This window comes from Portunus trituberculatus, chromosome 46 (genome assembly GCF_017591435.1).
Source record: "Portunus trituberculatus isolate SZX2019 chromosome 46, ASM1759143v1, whole genome shotgun sequence".
NCBI lineage: Eukaryota > Metazoa > Arthropoda > Malacostraca > Decapoda > Portunidae > Portunus > Portunus trituberculatus.
The window spans coordinates 2,717,956-2,740,455 of NC_059300.1; the positions used below are offsets into that span (position 1 = coordinate 2,717,956).

Genomic DNA, 22,500 nt, shown 5'->3' on the forward strand with positions numbered 1-22,500 from the left:
ATAAGCAGAATGAATATGAAAACTCGTCCTGGTATTGATGGGATTAAGAAAATGATTTGGTGCAAGCTCCATAAGGCAGCACTTTAAACAAAATGACTTATACACAAGATCGATTTTTTTTCCTTTTTTTTCAAGTTTTATCCTTTTATTTATAGATGTATTTTTTTTTTCTCATGCATATCAAAAAGAGCTGGAGACGTGAAGTAATGAGCGTCGTGTTGTTGCCAGCAGTCGAGGGGTTAACCACATTGACTGATTGTCTTATCGCGGGCAGTTGCTGATGTGGTTTGGTAATCTCACTTTTTTACATTCAAGATCGTGTCCCTGATTTCTAGCGAAGGATAAGAGGTTGTTGCAATGACGACTGTTTTAGTGTTATCATGATTTGGCTCCAGATTAAATACTTGAAAAATCTTGGTGCTCGATCTTCATGCAACTTAAACAACAGTAACAGCAACAACACCACCAATAACAACGCTAACAACTACAACAACAGTGACAACAAACAACATACTGTGATTCACTGCATCTGAATGTTTGAAAGTACAATCTCTAAAACAAGGAAAGCTATAGCAATGACATCAACAACAACAACAACAACAACAACAACAACAACAACAACAACAACAACAATGATAATAACAATAATAACGACAATAAGTTTACCACCACGCCCAACAATGACAATTATATCAATTTTTCCAGTTTTTTATTATATTTTTCACGGAACTTTCATTTCAAGTGTTAATGTACCAACACACACACACACACACACACACACACACACACACACACACACACACACACACACACACACACACACACACACACAACAATCCCAAGGTTTCATAAAAATTCTCTACCCCTCAAAAAATCGAAATGCACTTATAACTTGAACACTCGTATCTTTGCAAACACGCACGTAGTCGTTGAATGTACAAACTACACTCTAAATTATAACATATTTCAGTACTGCATTTTAACGGTATAGAAAATATATTTATCAACACGGGGGCATCATTTCATTTCAGTGTATATCTAAATACTCATACATATTTACATTTATATCACCAAACATATTTAAACTGACTCCCAAACGCATTATTTTTACATCTCAAAATACTCATGTTCAATTACTCACTCACTTTCTTAACCAGACACACACACACACACACACACACACACACACACACACACACACACACACACACAGAGAGAGAGAGAGAGAGAGAGAGAGAGAGAGAGAGAGAGAGAGAGAGAGAGAGAGAGAGAGAGAGAGAGAAATGTCTTTGTTTTCTCCCATTACACACACACACATACACACACACACACACACTCACACACACACACATACACACACACACACACACACACACACACACACACACACACACACACACACACACACACACACACACACACACACACACATACGCGCGACTTATAAACCAGCTACTTTTTTTATCACATTGTTTAGTTCTCGAGCTCATTAAATAATTTATCACGCCTTGCTCGGCTTAATCATGCACTGGAGAGAGAGAGAGAGAGAGAGAGAGAGAGAGAGAGAGAGAGAGAGAGAATGCTGATAACCTTCAAAGTAATAAAATGTATAGATAAAATGTACTTGTTTTCATCCAATCTTCATTCTTTATATTTCATAATTTTTCGTCCTCCCTCCTTTTCTTTTCAAACTCCTTATCTTCTCCTGCTTTATCTTCGGACCGACTCTTTATAAAATGTATTAATTCCTTACCTGCATCTTATTTTTCCCTCCTATTTCCCTCTTGTGTTTTTTTTTTTTTTCTCTTTCCTTCCTACATCATCTATTTATTCCTGCATTTAAACTTCCTCTCTATTTTTTTTTTTTTCGTTATTTTGTCAGTTTTGCCTTAATTTTTCCCTTCCAGTTTGATTTATTATCTATTTCCTGTTTTTTTTAATTCTTATTATCTCTTCTGTTTTCTGTTCTCCAGTTCACTTCCTTCCTTTTCTCTTCTTATCGTACTTTTTTCCTCTCTTCATTAAGTTTCTCCCTATTCTTTCGTTTCTCGTCTTCTAATCTTCATCCTTTCCACCTTATCCCTTCAACTCTTTTCTTTTTTCCCTCTCCTCTACTGATTATCTTATCCTCCTTTCCCATCCCTTCCTTTCTTCTATCCTTCTCTATTTTGCTCTTCGCTCCATTCCTCCTCCCTTCCTTTAGTCATCCTCTCCCTTCACTTTTCCTCTACTTTCCTCTCTCCTCATCCTCTCCTTCCTCCTCCCTGGCTCTGTCCCCCTCATGGTCACCTCTTTCCTTGCCCCTCGGTTCTTTCAGTCGCCAGGGTCAGTCTTGCTTGTTCAAGTAATTCGAACCTCAGCTGTCCATTTTTAGCTTGAGCAGATTAAGGAAAGGGTGGAGGAGGAGGAGGAGGAGGAGGAGGAGGAGGGGAGGAAGAGAAGGGTGGAGACGTGAGGGAAGATAAAAGGGAAAGGGGAAGGGAGAAGAATAAACCCTCCTCCTCCTCCTCCTCCTCCTCCTCCTCCTCCTCCTCCTCCTCCTCCTCCTCCTCCTCCTAATTCAGTGTATCATGATTTTGCTTCAGTTTTATTCATTTTTTTCTGTACATACTTATCTCTTATGCAATTATTAGTTTATCAGGTGTTGTGTTATCAGCTGTGTGTGTGTGTGTGTGTGTGTGTGTGTGTGTGTGTGTGTGTGTGTGTGTGTGTGTGTGTTTGAATTGATCTTGTTGTTGTTCTTCTTCTTCTTGGTCCAGTTTTTCTTGTTTTTGTTGGTCTGGTTCTTGTTCTTCTTTTCTTGTTCTTCTTAGTTTTTTTTTTTCTTCTTGTTTTGCTTTATTTTCTTCTTTTGTCCTTGAGTTGGTTGTTGTTCTTTTTCGTCTTCTTCTTCTTCTTCTCCTCTTCTTTTTCTTCTTTTCTTTTTCTTCTTCTTCTTCTTTTTTTTTTTTCTTCTTCTTCTTCTTCTTCTTCTTCTTCTTCTTCTTCTTCTTCTTCTTCTTCTTCTTCTTCTTCTTCTCCTCCTCCTCCTCCTCCTCCTCCTCCTCCTCCTCCTCCTCCTCCTCCTCCTTCTTCTTCTTCTTCTTCTTCTTCTTATTATTATTATTATTATTATTATTATTGTTATTATTATTATTATTTTATTATTATTCCTCCTCCTCCTCCTCCTCCTCCTCCTCCTCCTCCTCCTCCTTCTTCCTCCTCCTCCTCCTCCTCCTCCTCCTCCTCCTCATCATCATCATCATCATCATCACAATCAGAAAAAGTAACTAAAGAAAACTGTCTTTATTTTCTCACACATTTTGTCAGTTTTGCTTTTTTTTTTATCTCTTCTTCAATCTAGAATATCCCTTGTTTCCTCCCTTCCTCCCTTCCTCCCTCTCTACACTACCTACTCGCTCTTCCTCCGTAGATATCTCCCTCCCTTTATCCCTTAAGATCAGATTTCTTTTCTCACTTCTTCCAGTTCTTCATTGTTCTCTCTCTCTCTCTCTCTCTCTCTCTCTCTCTCTCTCTCTCTCTCTCTCTCTCTCTCTCTCTCTCTCTGCTAATCCTGATACAGCTCCTCCTCCTTGTCTGATTAACTGATTTACACTTCCTTCTTCCCGTTAACGTTTTCTATTAATTCAATCTATGTTTGTAATCTTTTCTTGCTGAGTTGTTTTTTTTTCTTTTTTTTTTTCTCTTAGCTTTCTGCTCATCCTTCTTTATGTATTTTCGTCTTATTTTTTGTTTGGTTTTATTGTTCTACTTCTTTCCTGTTTGTGTTTTGTTTTTCTTGTTGTTATGTTCCTTGTATTTATAATTTTAGTGTGTTTCCTTTTGTTTCTTTTTTTCGTTATGGTATTTTTTTTTTGTTTCCTTGTTCTCTTGAAATAGAAAAAAAAGTGCTTGTGCAACCTCAATTAATTCTTTGTTTCCTTAATTACACCTTGTACTTTCCAATCTTCGTTACTTCTCTTGTGCCTTTTGCTTTTCATCTTTCCCTGCTACATTTTTGCCCTTACTGTTCCTTGTACTTCCCGTTCTTCACTTCCTTCCTTCACTGCTTTTGTGTTCCTTTGAGTGCACCTGCTTTGTATAATACTCCTCGTCTTTTCCTCACTGCTTCTTTCTATATGCTGCTTACTGCTCATCCTCCAGCCAGTGCTTCCTTTGTACTGCCTTCTCTCCTGCTGCTCCTTCTGCTTCCTCTCCTCACGTGCCTTGAAGGGGAACTCTCCTCCGCCTTACTTTGCCTCTGTTGTTTTGTTTTGCTGTCACCATCTGTTCTTTTTCCCTTGCCCTGCCTCCTCCTCTCCCTTCTCCTTACCCTCCTCTTCCTCCCACCCACGCCCAAAAGTACACAGCAGCCACGGCCTTACCTGGACGAGTATCATGTGTCCTTGTCCTTGATTTTGCTTATTGGGACATTTTCCTTAGGTTACGTGACTTCTGTGCTACGTGGTTTTCTGTACCGTACGGTGTGTTCTGTGGGCAGTGGTGTAGCACTCTATGTACTGTACCAAATTGTAACGTTGTGTGTGTGTGTGTGTGTGTGTGTTCGTGTGTTTCACTGTTTGATCTGCTGCAGTCTCTGACGAGACAGCCAGACGTTACCCTACGGAACGAGCTCAGAGCTCATTATTTCCGATCTTCGGATAGGCCTGAGACCAGGCACACACCACACACCGGGGCAACAAGGTCACAACTCCTCGATTTACATCCCGTACCTACTCACTGCTAGGTGAACAGGGGCTACACGTGAAAGGAGACACACCCAAATATCTCCACCCGGCCAGGGAATCGAACCCCGGTCCTCTGGCTTGTGAAGCCAGCGCTCTTACCAGTGAGCTACCGGGTGTGTGTGTGTGTGTGTGTGTGTGTGTGTGTGTGTGTGTGTGTGTTGATCATTGAAGTGTGTTACGCAATATTTTTGCTATGATCTATGGTTAATAAATTATGTATCTCTGTCAGTTTATGTATCTATCGATCTGTTTGTGCACATGTGAGTGTGTGTGTGTGTGTGTGTGTGTGTGTGTGTGTGTGTGTGTGTGTGTGTGTGTGTGTGTGTGTGTGTGTGTGTGTGTGTGTGTGTGTGTGTGTGTGTGTCCTCCCGTAGAATAGCGGTGCTGTAATGTAATGCATGATGGCTGGCAGCGGGATCCCGTAGACTGAAGCTGTCCTTATCGTCAGAATCAGCAGTTCAGCTTGCCAGTGAATAAATACCATCCCATTTTTTATTTATTGTAAGAAGAGGCAGTGACCTGAGACAACGAAAAAAAAAACATAAAAAAAGAGGCTATTTAGATGAGAGTCCTTAGAAGAAAAAAAAAGCCGAATTGATCATCTAAAATTCCTTGACATCACACACACACACACAGACACACACACACACACACACACACACACACACACACACACACACACACACACACACACACACCCTGCTCACTACACCTCTGCCATTGGTCATGCTGCTTCATCATCATCTCATTATACAAAACGCATTCATTCCATCAGTATCACTTAAGTTTCTGAAGTGTCAATAGAGTAGTTGCAGCTGAAGTGGTTGGGTGGCGGTTTTTGGTCTTTATTTTTCATCTGTCTGGGCGATACAGCAACAACAGCATGAGTGGCATCAATAACATCATCATCACTTACACGAATAACATAGTGTAACAATATTTTCATTAGCATCAATTGTATAATGAGCAATATCATTATCAACATCAATAGTATTAACAGTAGTACCATTAAAACGTATATAGTATCATCAGTTCAGTCGCATCATTATCATCATTAATATCACCATCACCACCAACAGCAAAATAAACAGCATAATCACCATCACTAATAACATCATCATTTGAACAGTATCATCATCAACAATAATAACATCAATATTACTAGGGAATAGTATTTATTTTTTTTTCAATTAAGAGAATGCAAGTATTTCTACTCTACTCGGTTTGCAGCGATGCTTTATTTGAGATGTTCAGTTTTCTTAGTGAGAGCCAGAACCAGATAAAACCATGATTTTCATTTGTTTTGTCCCATTTATGAGGCAACAGGCTCGTTTTCATCCAGTTAGTTTGAATTATATGAATTTAGTTTACGAGCATTATTTTAGCATCACCGACTGGCAATATTTCTTCCTTTTTAGAGTTTCTAATGTTTTTCTAGCGTGTAGCATTTTCTTTGACTACTGCGAGCTGTCATTCGCTTCGCAACAGACTCAGCCAGTCAGTTTGTGGCTGAAAATGAGTTTCAAAGTGCGGCCGATGACTTGTCACACTTACGCTTGCCAAGTGCTATTCAGTCTCACTAATCTTAAGAACTTTGATAGGCTCATCCGAAGCCACAGCTACAGGAGTGCGCATCATAACTACCTCCCCGGGACACAATGGCGGCGCTGAGGCTGTTGACCGAAGGGATTTGCAACTCTTGGAATAGCACGCGGCAGTGCATCTTGTCGGATGGAAGATACCTCGATTAATTGTTTCGGACGCAGTGAAAAATTTAATCATTAGCTAGGTTACTATTACAATGGCAAAGGTTTACTTTCATTCTTAGATCGTCTTACACCTTTAATTCCTGACGTTTCGCTGCAGGCACTCTTATCAGGCAGGCATAAGGCGCCACATGGCCCATATGATTAATTAATCTATTGAATTAGCTATTCCACAGGCCTGTACAAGTTGTGTGAAGTATACGTGAGCCGTGCTAAAGAGAAGCAAATCTACGAAGATGCTTCTGGACTGTCTGAAAAAGAAACAAGGTGTTGGCGAGACTGTGACGGAAACGTGAAGACAACCACTCGTGTCACTTTTTGTTACCAGATTAGAAGAAAACCTTAACAGCGGCGCTGCTTCTACTTTTTCCTTTCTGTCTGCAGTACATGTCAGCACTCATGCAAGCAAGCCATCAGTGGTATGCTTACGTCTTCCCGTGCACAACGTCAAGCTGTGCGGCTCAAGGTGGAGGGCTCAGCAACAAACGTGTGCTGGGCGTGGCGGGGACTATACGGTGCCATCAAGAGGCTGTCGTGTTATCCTCACCAGAGAAGACCCGCTCTGTATTGCTAGGGACGCTGTGCCGCCACACTGGCCAGAAGGGCGGCCATAAACAAGTGTTGTGTCCACCGTTTGATCTAACATTGATGTCCGCTTTGTAATGACCTTGGGTCAACATCCTTCATCAAAGAGAATGACAATGTCATGTTCACATACACCTGTCATTCAAGTTTGATGTATTACAAAGCTGCTGCGTGTTTTCAATATTTGTTTGTTGTGACGCATGACACACGCTGGCCGCAGTTATGGGTAAGATCACCGCCGCTGTAAATATTGCACCACCGCCGCCTGACGCTTAACAATACAAAACTGAAAAATATGTTTCTCGTATAAATTCTAATATTTTAACGGTGTTGATTATGATCTGGTAAAAAGTCTTTTTGCCCATTTTGAGCCGAAAAAAAGTATGAAATACCTTTTCGCGGATTTCCCGACAAACAACCTGTCACCCTATTGCACTGCCAGGCTACACATTTTTCGCCACCAACTCTGCAGAATGCGCGTTGTCGCGCCGTGCGTGAAAAGCGCCGTTGTGGTGTGACAGACGCAGTACTTGGCTGTGTGTCGTGGAGACGCCCATACCCATGCACTAAGTGAATAAAGATTTGGTCTAGCTATTTTGTTTTCCAGGAGACGATTACACAACAACCGTCTTGCACTCTTCTGGTGCTGAACTGAAACGAAATTTTTTTTATCCCTAAAACAATAACAATAAATATGGTGGGTTGACAGAACAAGAATTGTCTCTTGTGCTCATCATCTCTGTGCGATGGAGAGTGTTCAGCTTGTCTAGTGAGTGTTCCCACCTTCTCGTTTTAGCCTTTCTTGTGTAGGACTAACTTTTACATGATTGTGATTAAACCTAACAGTGTAACCTTTGAAGAAAAGTGTATATATTTAATTAATCATTATGAAATGGAGCCGAACTCACCAGCTGTATGGTGAAAACCTCCACACACACACACACACACACACACACACACACACACACACACACACACACACACACACACACACACACACACACACACACACACACACACACACACACACACACACACACACACACACACACACACACACACACACACACACACACACGACGATGCCTTATTAATATTCCCATCCCGAGGCTCCATAAAAGGTAAATCCTTCCCTGCACACACGGAGAGCTTGCTTTGTGCTCCATGTGCCCGCACTGTGTGGACATGTCATGCAATTGTTGTGTGTCAAATCACAGCCGCTGTGGGGACGCGGCCACATCCTGCAATCATATTTTGAAACGCAACGGGCTCTTATAAGAATTATTTTCAAAGGCCACACAGATGGCCAGCCCAGTTTACGTGAGTGTTCCTGCCAGTGATGATGAAAATACTTAGTGAAACTATTTCCACAATCTTGAAACCATCCTTAAAAAACTGTAATAGCTTACACTATACTTTATTCAAATTAGTAGACAAAAGACAGAAAACACCAAAATGTCTGCCAATGTGGTCTCTGGATCCCTACAGCCTTGTACTCATCTCTTTTTTTATGTTATAGCCTATAGTGCCCGTAGGTATACTTGATTATGGGAAGCGCTGTCCAGCTTCCACCCATTAGCGGAGCAGGCAATTTTATAGTGGTAGCCATATTAGGACCCGTATCACCACCCAAGCGCATCTTTGGGCAATTACACCTCCACCTAGAACTTGGGTACCATGGTGACATGTAGGTAACTTTAAACCACTCGACAAAGGACAAAGTTTCAAGATGGCACTTGGTAGGACTCGAACCTTATGCATGGACGTCTGCCCCAAGGTAATCGTATTTATTTTACCTTGGTCTGCCCGATCCCACGCTCACCACCTTATCCACTACGCCACCGCCTCCCTAGCTGAAATCTCTTGACTTGGCAGAGAATCATATTTTCTAAAATATTCTGTAACTCATCAACTATCGACGTCTTCTAGATTATAATGAAAGTTAATGGAATTTTAAAGCGTGGTTCCACGATTCTAGAGGCAACTTAACGAGCATTCTGTAGTATCAATGACAATAGCCTTGAGTATTCGACTTATTATTTCTGCAATCTTTGAAAATAGTCCCAGTGAGAGAACAAAGTGTTTTACAGTGCAATACGAATCCTCGTCTCCTATTTTTATGCAAATTTCGATTTAGTAAATTCAACATTCTTGGATTCTTAAATGAAGATTCATACAAAAAGCCTCCTAGCCATGATTAATCTCCCCTTAGCTAACATGATTTATCACAAAGGGATTTTTTTTTTTTTTGGATGGAACATTAGTTGCTGAATTTAATTAATCTGTTAGTAACATGATACTGACATGACTCAGCCGGTGCGGTCATCAAGACGGTCACTGCGGGCACCACGTGATCCCTGTGGCATGATTATACATTTTGTTTTATGTCAAGAACTCCACTTTACTTCGTAAGACGCCTCCATAATTCATTTGGTTCAGATTTTTTAGTCCATGAGAACTTCTTCATTGTTTAGTAATGGGGACGCACAGGATACACACCGTGCAGTGGCAGGACACAGGTGACACAGGTGAGGATCTTGGACACACAATACTAGAAATGGCGTTGATTTTGAGATTCCAAGCTCTACCACCAATATTACACCAAACACACAAAGACATGAATGAAAGCCTATGGTTCACTAATAAGAGAAAACGGGACACAGGTGAGGACATGGACACTCACCACTGGCATTGGCGTGAACTTTGAGGCGCCAACGGAGGAGCAAACCAATGCCAGCAATACTCGAAACATACGATAGGACATAAATGAAAGCCCGTGGACACTAGCTAATCCAGATGGGACACAGGCGAGGCAGGACCGGACACGCCCTCATCTTACCCGCACACCACCTATCGGGGACACGCGGGTCCGATGCGTTACTGTGTCCCTGGAACCGAATAGAGCTGCCGTTTATTACATCACTTGGAAGCTTGTTGCACTCATCCGCGATTCCACTGACCAAACGGTACTTGCCTAAATCCCTTTGAAACGGAATTTGTTTCGAATGAAATCGCTTGTGTACATCCCGCCCCGCTCGTCACTGCCTTTTTAAAATTGTACTGCTATCTCCTTTATTGCGGCCCGTCATCCACTGGTATCTGGCCCCCGCTAACCCTCCATCAGGGCCCTTCAACACCGCTACCATCCATTATAATAACAGTAATTTTAATAATGATAATTAAAAATATATGATAGTGATAATAATAATAATGATTATTGTTCTTCTTCTTATCATTATTATCATTATCATTATTGTTATGATTATTATTATTATTATTATTATTATTATTATTATTATTATTATTATTATTATTATTATTATTATTATTATTATTATTATTATCATCATCATCATCATCATCATCATCATCATCATCATCATCACCATTGTTAGTAGTAGTAGTAGTAGTAGTAGTAGTAGTAGTATCATTATCATTATTATCATCACTTATTATTCAGACAAGTAGGAAGTGAGGAAGAAGAGAGTGTTAGTTCCCTTGAAGAGGCCGAGAGCGAAACTAGTAGGGATAAAAACTCGCTCTGTCTCTCTCTTCACTTTCATGATCATTAGTGTTATGATTTGGAAGTGAATGCGTCATGTGCCCCCTTCACTTATTTATGTAATTACTCAACACAACAGCAATGTTCTCAGGCACGCTACAGCGTCCTCCTAGCCAGCGTGCCACGGAGGAGCAAGAGGCACTCCTAGAAGAGGCGCCTCTCACTCACCCAACAAACCACGACCATCCGTAGGTCAGAGGTTAAAACGACAACTACGAGATTTAATGATGAAGTACGCTTCTGAGCTAAATGCAGTGATCGCTGAACATATTATTCAGAGATGCTTCTAAGCTAAATCAAACATTCATTACTAAATTCCTAATCTTTAAACGTAATGGTGAAGGATGTTTCCAAACTAAACTCAACATCCCTTACTATATTTCTATCCTTAAAATGTAATAATGGTAAGGGGGCGTTTCAATGTTAAATCCAACATGAGTTAATAGCTTCCTAATCTCTTAGCAAACAGCGCGTACAGTCTGAGAGAAACATTCAATCCCTACGTGTTTCTGAGTAAATGCTGCAGTTTTATACAGGAATGATATAGGTCCGTTAGACTTAGTACAAAGGAGAATGATTAAAAGGATACAGGGGGATGAAAGGTATTCCTTACAAAACGAGATTGAAGCTGTTGAATTTACATTCCGTAGAGATAAGTAGATTAAGAGGTTACTTGTCAGAAGTATTCAAGTAGTATAGAGGTTATAACAAGGAGGATATAATGAAAATTCTTGAAAACAGTAACCAGGATAGAACCAGAAATAACGAGTTCAAGCTTGAAAATTTTAGGTTTAAGAAAGAGATAGGAAGGACTTGTCACTCAAGTAGAAAGGTAGATGAGTGGAACGGACTCAGTAATCAGATTGTTAGTGTTAAGTCATTAGGGAGCTTTAAAAGATTATACAAATTTATGGATGTGGATGATAGTGGAAACAGGTAGGCATTCATGTAAGGACTGCCAAGTGTGGGTCTGGTGTTTTCCTGCAGCTTCACTTATTTTCTTATGTTCTTGTGTTCTTATACACAGCAAAATTCTTCAGGGAATGACAAAACGTATTATGTGTTGCCAACAAACCTCCTCTTCTATTCTGAACAAGTAAAGCAGAATCGCTCCCGTGGGAAAATGTATGCAGTTATATTGTGCCTATTTACACCACTGGCCTGTTTGCGAAATGGTTAGCTTGGTAATAAAGATCCACACCATTGCGGCCTCGTCTCGCATTAACTGGCACGTCTCTTCTGCGGGGTATTTGATAATCACCACTATAGAAAAACACATTAAGTGGTATTGTATTTATTTACACTACGGTCATGTTTACGAAATGCTTATAGTTTGACGATAAAGGCTCTTACCATCACTGTCCTGTTTTGGCTTCCCATTGCATTAAGTGAAACATGTCTCACTCCTTCGGACCATTTAATAATCGTTCGTATGGGAAATCTATTGTGACCTACTGTACAACACGGGACTGTTTGCGCAATGGATAGTTTGAAAATAAAACCCTGTACTACCAATGCCCTTTTTGGTTTCTCGCTGCATTAACTGGCGCACGTCTTACTTTGACTGGGCGTGGAGCAGTGTCCTTAAGGGAGAGTGAACTGACGGCTGAGTCCTTATACCCTCTTGATTGGGGGACTGACGCTGGGAAGGGTACGAGACAGAAAGAGGGACAGAGGAACGGAGAGATCAAGACAAGGAGTGGGGGAAGGAGAGGGGAAAAAAGAGGGAAAGTATAAGGGGCGCAAAAAGGTGGGAGTAAAGTGGAAATAATGAGCAAAGCAAGACGGATAGCACGGAAACGTCGACAGGAAGACGGAATGGAATTTAAAGGAAAGAAGGAAATGACACGAGAAAGGAACAGTATACGTGGTGATGCTTGTGGTGGTGGTAGTGATGGTGGTGGGAGGAAAGAAGGGAGGGAGCGGAAAGAAAGGAAAGAGAGAGAGAGAGAGAGAGAGAGAGAGAGAGGGGGGGGGGGATGGATGAAGGTTGGAGGGAGGCGAAGGAGGGTGTTGAGGGATTAGCATTTAAAGGCCACAAAAAGAAGGACTCGAACCCACGGTCTGGTATCATTCATGCAATCCTTCCAGCCAAGCATTAATCAGGCTTACCGGATCCCAATGACTCCAGGCTTTCCATCCGCCTAATGCCGCCTTGTTTAGCCAGCAAAGGTTGGGCCGTACTTACCTTCCACCACCACCACCACCACCACCACCACCACCATCACTACCACCAGTTACACTCTCCCTCCTCGCCCCTCCTCTTTTCTTCATAACCTATGTATATATTTTTTTCCCCCTTTTCTCCTTTTCTTGTGATTTCCTGCCTACTTACAGCTATGTTACTTTTTCTCTTCTCTTTCAACACCACACAAACAATTCCCTCCTTTCCCTCTTGGTTTCATCAAATATACTTTATAACTCATTCGCGTTTCCTCTAAGTTGTTACCTGTTTCCTCTTATTCATCATCATTACTGTATCCCTCCTTTTCCTCATTTTTCTTTTTCCTTTATTCTTACATTCTTATTTATTTCCTCATATTCAGCATCGCCATTGTACCTCTCCTTTTCTTCACTTTCCTGTTCCATTTTTGTCTCTACTTTCCAACCTACTTCCTCCTTTTCATCACCGTCATTGTATTCATAGTCAAAGCCACCATCATCATCAGCGTCATCTCTTCAAATACAGGGAGCGCCTTCTCAAACCAGTAGACGATTATGATGTTAACTGTCTTTCGTGGAAGTTATTGGGATTTTCAAGACTGGTGGTATAGTGTTACTGTGATCATTTGTACGGCCATTGAAAACAATTGTGATAAAAGATAGAATAACGATAAGAGAGGGGAAGAAAAATATACCTGAGAGATGAAAGATTGATAAGTGAACAGTGATGAAAATTAAAATAGTTATGAGGAAGGAGCAAAGGGTACTTGGGTAGGTCTCCATGGATGTCTGGCTTGGTCTCTACACGTGATAAGCTTCGTCGTGTCGTGGGGGATGATGGTGTAATGAATATAAATGTTCCTTGGTTACTTCATTACACCTGTTAATTGGAAATATTGGAAGATTAGACAGTTGTGTTTGAATGTGCCTTTTTAGAATTAGGTGTAAGTTTGATCATTGTGACTAAAGAAAAACTATAAAGAGTTACTTACTATTTATATAAGTGTATGTATTCTCTCTCTCTCTCTCTCTCTCTCTCTCTCTCTCTCTCTCTCTCTCTCTCTCTCTCTCTCTCTCATGTTGATTTTCCAAATCTCACCCCACACTCTCTTTCTCCTTCAGGCAAGAACATTCCCTTACACGTGGTGGTGGAGACGGTGCCTCTGTGTGGGGTGGGCGTCGAGGACCTGCGTGGCCGTATCGACATGGACAGCTACGCCCTCATCCCCGCCCACACCCGCTTCACGGACCTTCTGCAGGCCGCCCTTGTCAAGCTAGGCTACTCAGAGGAACTCACACAGGCAAGAGGTGAGTACTGATGAGTGTGGTAGAATATGGAAGGGTGTAAGTGAGGGAAAAAATGAAAGGGGGAAATGGTTTGAAGAAATGAAGAAAGCTACTGAAAGGTGAAAGGATGGATGAAGGGGAAAATTGAGAGGAGGCGTGAGGGAAGAAATGGGGAAGGTATGTTAGAGGTGTTATGTAGTGATGAAAGGGGAAAATATAGTTGAGGAATCAGGAGAGGAATGAGTCGATGGGTGACGGAAAGAAAGGAGGGATAGTGAATAGGGTACAAGGAAAGGTTCTCGCACTCACAAATAAATCTTCCATGCACAAGAAACTCTTTATTCGCCGTGGTACAGTGGAACCATGCGTGCTTTGGGGTCGAGGGGTCTCCAAGTGCACGGGTTCGAATCCTGTCCACGGTCTGAGTGTAGGTTGGGCTTCCTCACTCGGGGCAACGGTTTCCTAGCGGGTGGGCTTTGAGATAGGAGGTACCCCAAAAGGTACCCCTTTAGCCCATAAATTCCCGTGAAAAGCCCACAGCGTATAAATAAAAAAAAAAGAAGATATCAATGTACGGTGCTCTGTGACTGGTGGCTACACTTGACAAGAGAGCTGGCCATTGTACGGTACACAGTAACTGTTGGTATCAACTTAACAAGGAGGGAAGTGGAGCTGTCAGCGTGGTGATTTTATACAGTACTTTTCATAGTCAGAAGGAATCAGATTAGGAGTAAGAAAAATATGTAAAAGATTCTTTTTAAGGCGAACTGCCATCACTACCACTACCACTATCACTACTACAACTACCACCACCACCACTACCACCACGGCAACAGGCAATCGTAAAGATCCTAGTGTGCTTTTTCTTCAGTCACTCGATCGGGTGTCGCGTCCTGCAGTAACAACAGAAACAAAGAGTGGAAGGAAAACTTATTCGGTATTATTTTCACCGCATCGGGGACCTGATTTCTGTAGTTAATAATTCAACAGTACACTGTGAAGAGAAGTAGTTACCGAGTGACATAAAGAAAAGAATAACTTAGTCCGTTATTTTCTTTGCATTTGTGAATTTGCGAGTGGACTTGATTTGATTTCGATAGGTTAATAATGCAATATCACGACGTGAAGAGAAGTAACACTGGAGTTATATATATATATATATATATATATATATATATATATATATATATATATATATATATATATATATATATATATAAAGGCAAAGTTACGTATTCTATGTTATTTTTTCAACATTAACTAATTGATTCGAGGGTAATGATCCAATAACATGTAAAGAGAATCCACAACAGCTCGCCAATCACCACGCGCTGCGGTCCACATGTGTCACTTACTGGCTTCCTCTATCAATCTTATCTTTTTTTTAGTTTGGTTATGTAATGCTTCTAATTCTGCTTATTTTAGTTTAATGATTCAGTAAAATCTAAGAACTTGATCAACTTATCAATCACCACACGCTGCTGTCCACACGTCACCCGTAACATCTTCTATAGAGTCCCTTTTATCTCTTCCAGTGTGGCTATGTCATGCTTTCACTTATCACCGTAATGTTATAAAAGATGCTCTGATGCTCCACATTATGCCCAGCTTACTGCGTATATTTGTTTCCCCTTGCCACTTGATATCATTAGAACTATTTCAGCTCATATTAATTCAGATCTCTAAGTATTGGAGGATTTTTTTTTTTTTTTATCTAGTCGGCATTACACGTCCATAAAAAGATTGACAAAAATATCCTCACTATGAAAGGGAAAGCTGAGTAATGACCGAAAAATAAAACAGTGCTCTAATTTAACTGTTTCTAAAGATAGAAAAAAAAAGATCAATAAATAAGTAAAAACAAGATCGTATGCCAAAGGGTTATTAGGACAAAATGACACTTGTATTGGTTTCTCTGCCTTGTTTGAATCAGGTTGTTGTTAATTTGGTGTTTCTTGTTTGTGTTTTGATGTTTTATTATTTTTTTTTTCTTTTGCTTTTTTTATATTTATTTGTATTTACAGCTGTTTTCATTTCTAGGTTTATTTTTTTTCTGTTTTATCTATTTTTTTAATTCAGATATACATTTTTTTTTTTCAACTGTCGTATTTCTAGATCTAGTAATATATGTTATTATTCATCATTTCAAATTTATTTTTATCTATTTTCATTTCTTTAGTTCTTGTAACGTATTTATAGTTTTCATGTTTGATTTTTATCCATTATTCAATTTTTTTTGTTATATCGAGAAACTTGATTTTTTTTTAAATCTGCTTTTTTTCCTATTTTGTGGGACGTATTTCAAACCTCGCGCACGGAAATATCATAACGATGACAGTAATGATAAGAATGACAATAATAATGTCATTAATTTGATTTCTTCCACGAGGTGTACACATCATAACATCATAACCTTTTCACTACGTAAGCAGCAATTCACACCACTAAAAGCAATGCATGGAGCTTTTATAAACATTTGCGAGAAAAAAAGACGGTAAAAAGATGAATAGGTTTGGGAATTTCTAGTGATTGTTGGTGGGTGAAGAGAAAAAAAAAGTGATCTAAGAGTGATTAAGGAGAGTTGTGCGAATATCAATACAAGAGTTAATAGACGAAGTAACTTAGCGGAAAGCTTCATCAGTAATATAAATTACAGTTACAGAAATAACAGAGACACAACAACACAATGCAAACATTTCCACTATTCCTGTGTGTCTCAAAATGTCATAAGGGATGCATTTACTGTTACTCCAATATCACCATTGTTGTGTCTTGTCTCTACGGTTCTGTTCTGTTCTGTTCTGCTGCGTTGTGTTGTGTTATGTTGGGCTGTGCTGTGTTACATGATCGCCTTTGCAACAAACCTCCTTTCACACTTTTCTGTTAAGGCTTATAGTTTGTGACAGACTTTCCTCCTTTTCTCCACCACATTTCTCGAGTATTTTTATCTATCTCATTCTTTTTCCCTGGGTTTTCAAGTTTAATTTTCTGATTTCTTCATTTTTTTCTTGATTGCATTTTTTTCTCTCGTGGTTTCAAATTTTAGTTCTTTTTCTTTTCTCCTTTCAAAAATCATCGGGTAGTTATTGAAAGGTTTTATTTGTGGTCTTGAATTTCTCTCAGTCTCTTTAAACGTGACGGTACATGCAACGCTATAAATCTTTGCTATATTCTCACTTCTTACAGATTCTAAACATATTGTGACTCTTACGAATACAAGTCTTTCCTTCTCTCCAGTCACTTTCTGTCTAATAGGAAAGAACCCAAACTCCCATTGCATTTGCCGGATTCACCAGATATCGTAATATTTCACAGAAAACGTGGTCTACTGCATATCGTATATTTTTGGATATTTTACTATCACATACCGACATATTAAAACAGCTCAAACATTTTCAAACGCATATCTAATACATAACATTTTAATAGTAGAATTAAGACTATAAACATGCGTAGTGTGTTTTATCTAGACCATCTCTATTCCTGGGACAAAAAGATCTTAGTTCCTCAACTGACTAATCAAAGTTAGTATGATATTTTTTTTTTTCCTTCTAGGCTGGGAAATAGACAACAAGAAACCATGAACATGTGAAGCCCCGTAAATGAGTTTATTTTCATATCTCAGAAATCAAAGTCTGACAATGAGATTGTCTATTGCCAACCAAACTGTTCTGCATAGATGTTTTCGGTGTCACAGGGACCTTACGATGATAGTTAATGGGCAATGGCCATCCTGACGAGTTATTTTTAGGCTAAAGGCATACCATGTTCAGGCTTTGGCAAGACACAGCTGAGGGACACAGTGATGAAAGCACTGCAACATCCTCGGGCTATTTCGGTTTCAGCCGCAAATTTTGTTTTACTCATAGAGAATGCCGAACAAAAATTTCTGTACACTTTACTTGTGAAGCATTAATCTCCCCAAAGGAAAAGTGAAATATGGGTTTAGTGCTGTAATGAAGTCTCTAAATATTAAAGAGTTTGATACACCAGCGACTATATTTCTCTCTATATAATAGTTAGTTGTATAATCTTAAGTAACTATAAAAAAGTACCATGGTAAAGTAACAGTAGAAAAATATTGGAAGGAATAAAATCAAAGGAAATCAATAAATACATCGTAATATAGTGTTTAGAGACGACTGCTCTGTAACGCGAGGCAGTGCTGAGACTGCTGACCAATGACCATCCCCTGAATTAAACCAGCACGGGAACACTGAAAACTTGATAGTATGGGTTCTTCCTATTCAGGGTACCCAAGAGTTATGAAGAAAGGAATAGGAAATAGAAAAAATATATACCTTTATGCTCAATGAAATATGTTTAGTAGGGAAGTTTCTATCTATACGCACATTAATTGCTCCCTGAGTGCACCATGTTTATCTGCGAGGGATGCACGTCTGTCTCCTCTTCGACGTGTGAGTGAGGTAGGATGTGCGAGTTTATTTCTTACGTAATGGTATAATATAGACGTAAACATTATTATTATTATTATTATTATTATTATTATTATTATTATTATTATTATTATTATTATTATTATTATTATTATTATTATTATTATATGTGAAGAAATTAGGCTAATTACCTCACCTAAGCCAAAAAGAAAAAAATAAATTTGCCATTTTCTCTAACAACAACAACAACAACAACAAATCGAAACAGAGGTTAATTGAATTTTGGACATGTCAAGACGTGTAATGAACGAAAGAAATGAAAAGAAATACACCAGAAATACAGAAAGAAAAGGAAAAATTCTCGTGCCGTACTAAATTAACGAAAGAAATAGAATACGAGAAGAAAACAACGCTGTTCCACTTATTTCCAGTACTTACCGAGGAACATTTCCTTGCAGCCACTCCTCGTCACCCTCAGTTCCCTTGGCGGCGCTCGCGCGCACACACACACACACACACACACACACACACACACACACACACACACACACACACACACACACAGGATATAGATAAGTACTCTAGTTATTTAGTGATGATGCTTGACTAACATAACATTTTTTTCGGCCTAGGGCAATTAAAAAGGCAGAAAAAATGACCTATTAAAAGTGTGAATCTCTTCTCTGTTGTGTTTTGCGTCTCTCCACAATATGAACTCTACAAAACCTAACAACTCACAGATTCTTAGAGACTTGGATCAGAGGACTGAACGTTGAGGATAAAGCTAAACAGTGGCAGTCTATGGATTTTTTTTTTTTTTTATGTAAGGGAGAAAACTGGCCAAAGACAACATAAAATATCAAACAGCACGGCCCGCTGAGATACCAGTCCCCGAACAGAGTCAAGAGAGAGAGAGAGAGAGAGAGAGTGTTGCAACAGTTTTAATCATGACTACTTTTTACATCCAATTTGTCCTCTGATCTGCTGACAACCTCCTTACGAAACTTAACTTAGATACACTTAGATAACACAGTTAGATCGAATGACTTGAGGTTGAGAAAGTGGAAATAAGTATGGATGGATAAGATTATTTAAGACAGAAAGGAAAAAGAGAAAATCACCAAACATTAAAAGCAAATATAATAGACTACAGGATGCGTGACCGTGACAGCACCTCGCCATCTTTCAAGCAATTTGTGCATATAATTACACAAGACTCGCGCCGCTGCATGGCTCGAGTATTGGAGTGTGGCAACGTGAACATTTTGGCGCGTTCTTCACCTCGCCTCGCCCGATGTGTGCATGAAGAAACTCGTTTAATTTACTCACTAATTTGTTACGTGTGCCTGAGCGGTGATGGTGGTGGTGGTAGTGGTGGTGGTAGCATGTCTCCGAGTAATAATAATTGATGCATTCCAATTGAACTGCAGTAATACGTGTAGCATGTGAAGGAGCTGCAGACGAGAAGTTTGTGATGATTTTTTTTATTTTTCCCATGTCATTTCAGCATGTCACGTGTATTCCTTTCTGCTCTAGGTAGGGTTGACGTAAGCAATCTTGAATGAGCTTTTAGTTGTGCCTCTTACTCAGCCATGATTTATTTAGGTATCCTTCCTGGTAAAAGAAAAAAAAAAGTGACTATTCAATGTTATATCTGCTTTTTCTTCTTTTATTTTTCTCTTTTTCAGCTTTCATTTTGCGAGAGTAAAAAGACTGAATGAATACTGAAAACTGTTACGTGGATATATCATAACGTAATCTTCGCCATAACACTCCCAAGAACGTTAAGAAGAGGAGGAGGAGGAGGAGGAGGAGGAGGAGGAGGAGGAGGAGGAGGAGAAAAAAACAGCAGGGGAAGGAGAAAATAAATAGAGTAAGAGTAGTAGTAGCTCTAATAGCAGTAGCAATATTAGAAGCATCAGTAGGAGGAAGAGGAGGAGGAGGAGGAAGAGGAGGTGAAAGGAGAAAGGAGAAATGAGGAAGAGAAAGAGTGGTATTAACAACAGAGAGAGAGAGAGAGAGAGAGAGAGAGAGAGAGAGAGAGAGAGAGAGAGAGAGAGAGAGAGAGAGAGAGAGAGAGAGAGAGAGAGAGAGAGAGAGAGAGAGAGAGAGAGAGAGAGAGAGAGAGGACAAAAAGGGAAGCACCGTTGCAAAGACAAAGCTTCCTAACATTCACCAGTCCCAGAACCACAACCTGCTCCTCCTGAAGTAACAACACCCCTTCTCCTCCCCCGCAGGTTTGCTTCAGCTGAGGAACTGGCGCCCGCTGCCCCTAGAGACCATCCCGGAGACGGAGGACAAGACAGTGGCGGAGGTGCTGTGTGACGTGGCGCCCCTCGCTACCCTCCATGTCCGCATCTACAGGTGAGTGGTGACAGAGAGAGAGAGAGAGAGAGAGAGAGAGAGAGAGAGAGAGAGAGAGAGAGAGAGAGAGAGAGATAAAGGGGAGAAATGTATAAATCTTTATTATCATCTCCGTTTTGCTCCCATTTGGAAAAAGAAAAATATAGAAGTTTAGAGAGAACTGCGTAGAATTAAAAAGAATCTTCGTTAGAATCAGTTCTTGCTTTGGTTCCTGTGTGTGTGTGAGAGAGAGAGAGAGAGAGAGAGAGAGAGAGAGAGAGAGAGAGAGAGAGGGAGAGAGGACTGCCATTGAAAAATTAAAATAACACGAGAAGACTCCCAGAAAAAAAGTGATAAATAACTAAGATCAACCAGAAAGGAAGAGACGAGTCGAAGAAGAACAAAGTAAAAACTAGTAGAAAAAAAAAAAAAAAACAAGTACAGGAAAAATGACACTCCATTTTTCCTTCCTTCATTACAAAGTCACTTCCCGCCATGAATTTTGCCACTCTTACTTTTTTTCTGTCACTGTTGATGTAGATTTTAGTGAATGAGCTGTGGCGTGCACCGTGGCTAGTGTAATTAAGGCGGAAAGCAGGTATACACAGGCGAGGGGACGAGAGAGAGAGAGAGAGAGAGAGAGAGAGAGAGAGAGAGAGAGAGAGAGAGAGAGAGAGAGAGAGAGAGAGAGAGAGGAGCGGGCACAGGTATAGCGCCGGTCTGTTCTCTGTTTATATTTGCGAAGTAAAGTTTTTCTCCTACGCGCGTTTTATATTTTTTTGGTGTAGGATATTAGCGAGGCTCCCAGGCGGATGAAGGGCGAGCCGCTCTAGTTTGGGATATAGAAAAAAGGGGAGAGGAGAGAGCGCGGAAAAAAAATATCTCTGCTGGGTGTGCCGCTACCTGGTGGTGGAGGGGTGGTAGGGGTAAGTGGGTGGTGCCGGCCCTGGCTGACACCTGTCTCTCTCCAACACCTGCGTCTGCCTGCCTGCCTACCTGCCTGCCTGCCTGCCTGCCTGCCTGCCACCCTGTTTGTATGCATGCCTGGCTGTCTCCATTTCTCTCTGTTACTTCGCCTCGCCTCATTGCTCGTCCCACCGCTTGCTTTGGCTGTCTATCTGTTTATCTGTTTTGTTTACGTTATCCATGCTTAATTAATCTCTCTCTCTCTCTCTCTCTCTCTCTCTCTCTCTCTCTCTCTCTCTCTCTCTCTCTCTCTCTTTCTCTGCCTATTTATTTACCTATTCAACTTGCCAATTAGTTCACCTTCCTTTGTGGCTGTTGTAGGACCTTTTCTCTGTCCATTAACTATAAACGCTAAGTTCCCATGCTACCGTACTTGCTTCCCACATCATTAGTCTTCCTCCCTCCCTCCCTGTCTTTTTACTGCAGTGCTTTCCTTCCTGTCTTATTACACACGGCTGGCTTTCCACCGGTGTTCTTAAGTGTGTTCCAATTAACTTCACCTAAATTAACTTAACATAACTTAACCGAACTGAATGTAATTTAATCTAATCTATAATTTAATCTAATCCCTGAAACAACTTCTGTATCTTCTTCTTTATCTGTTTTAGCCTATATTAACCTAACCTAACCTAACCTAACCTAACCTAGCCTATATTAACCTAACCTAACCTAATCTAACCACACCGAAACTGACTTAATCTAAC

At 40.3% G+C, this 22,500-nt stretch overlaps 1 protein-coding gene across 2 annotated transcripts in view; it reads left to right on the forward strand.

Annotated features, from left to right (window-relative positions):
* LOC123519912 overlaps window positions 1-22,500 on the forward strand; it is a 168,746-nt gene that overhangs the window by 94,977 nt on the left and 51,269 nt on the right. For both annotated transcript variants that reach the window (XR_006679124.1, XM_045281600.1), the window contains exons 3-4: window positions 13,926-14,111; window positions 20,725-20,851. Coding sequence is in view for 1 of the 2 variants with exons in the window: in XM_045281600.1 (XP_045137535.1) it covers window positions 13,926-14,111; window positions 20,725-20,851 (313 nt within the window). In the remaining variant the exon portion in view is untranslated. The remainder of the gene's footprint in view (window positions 1-13,925; window positions 14,112-20,724; window positions 20,852-22,500) is intronic.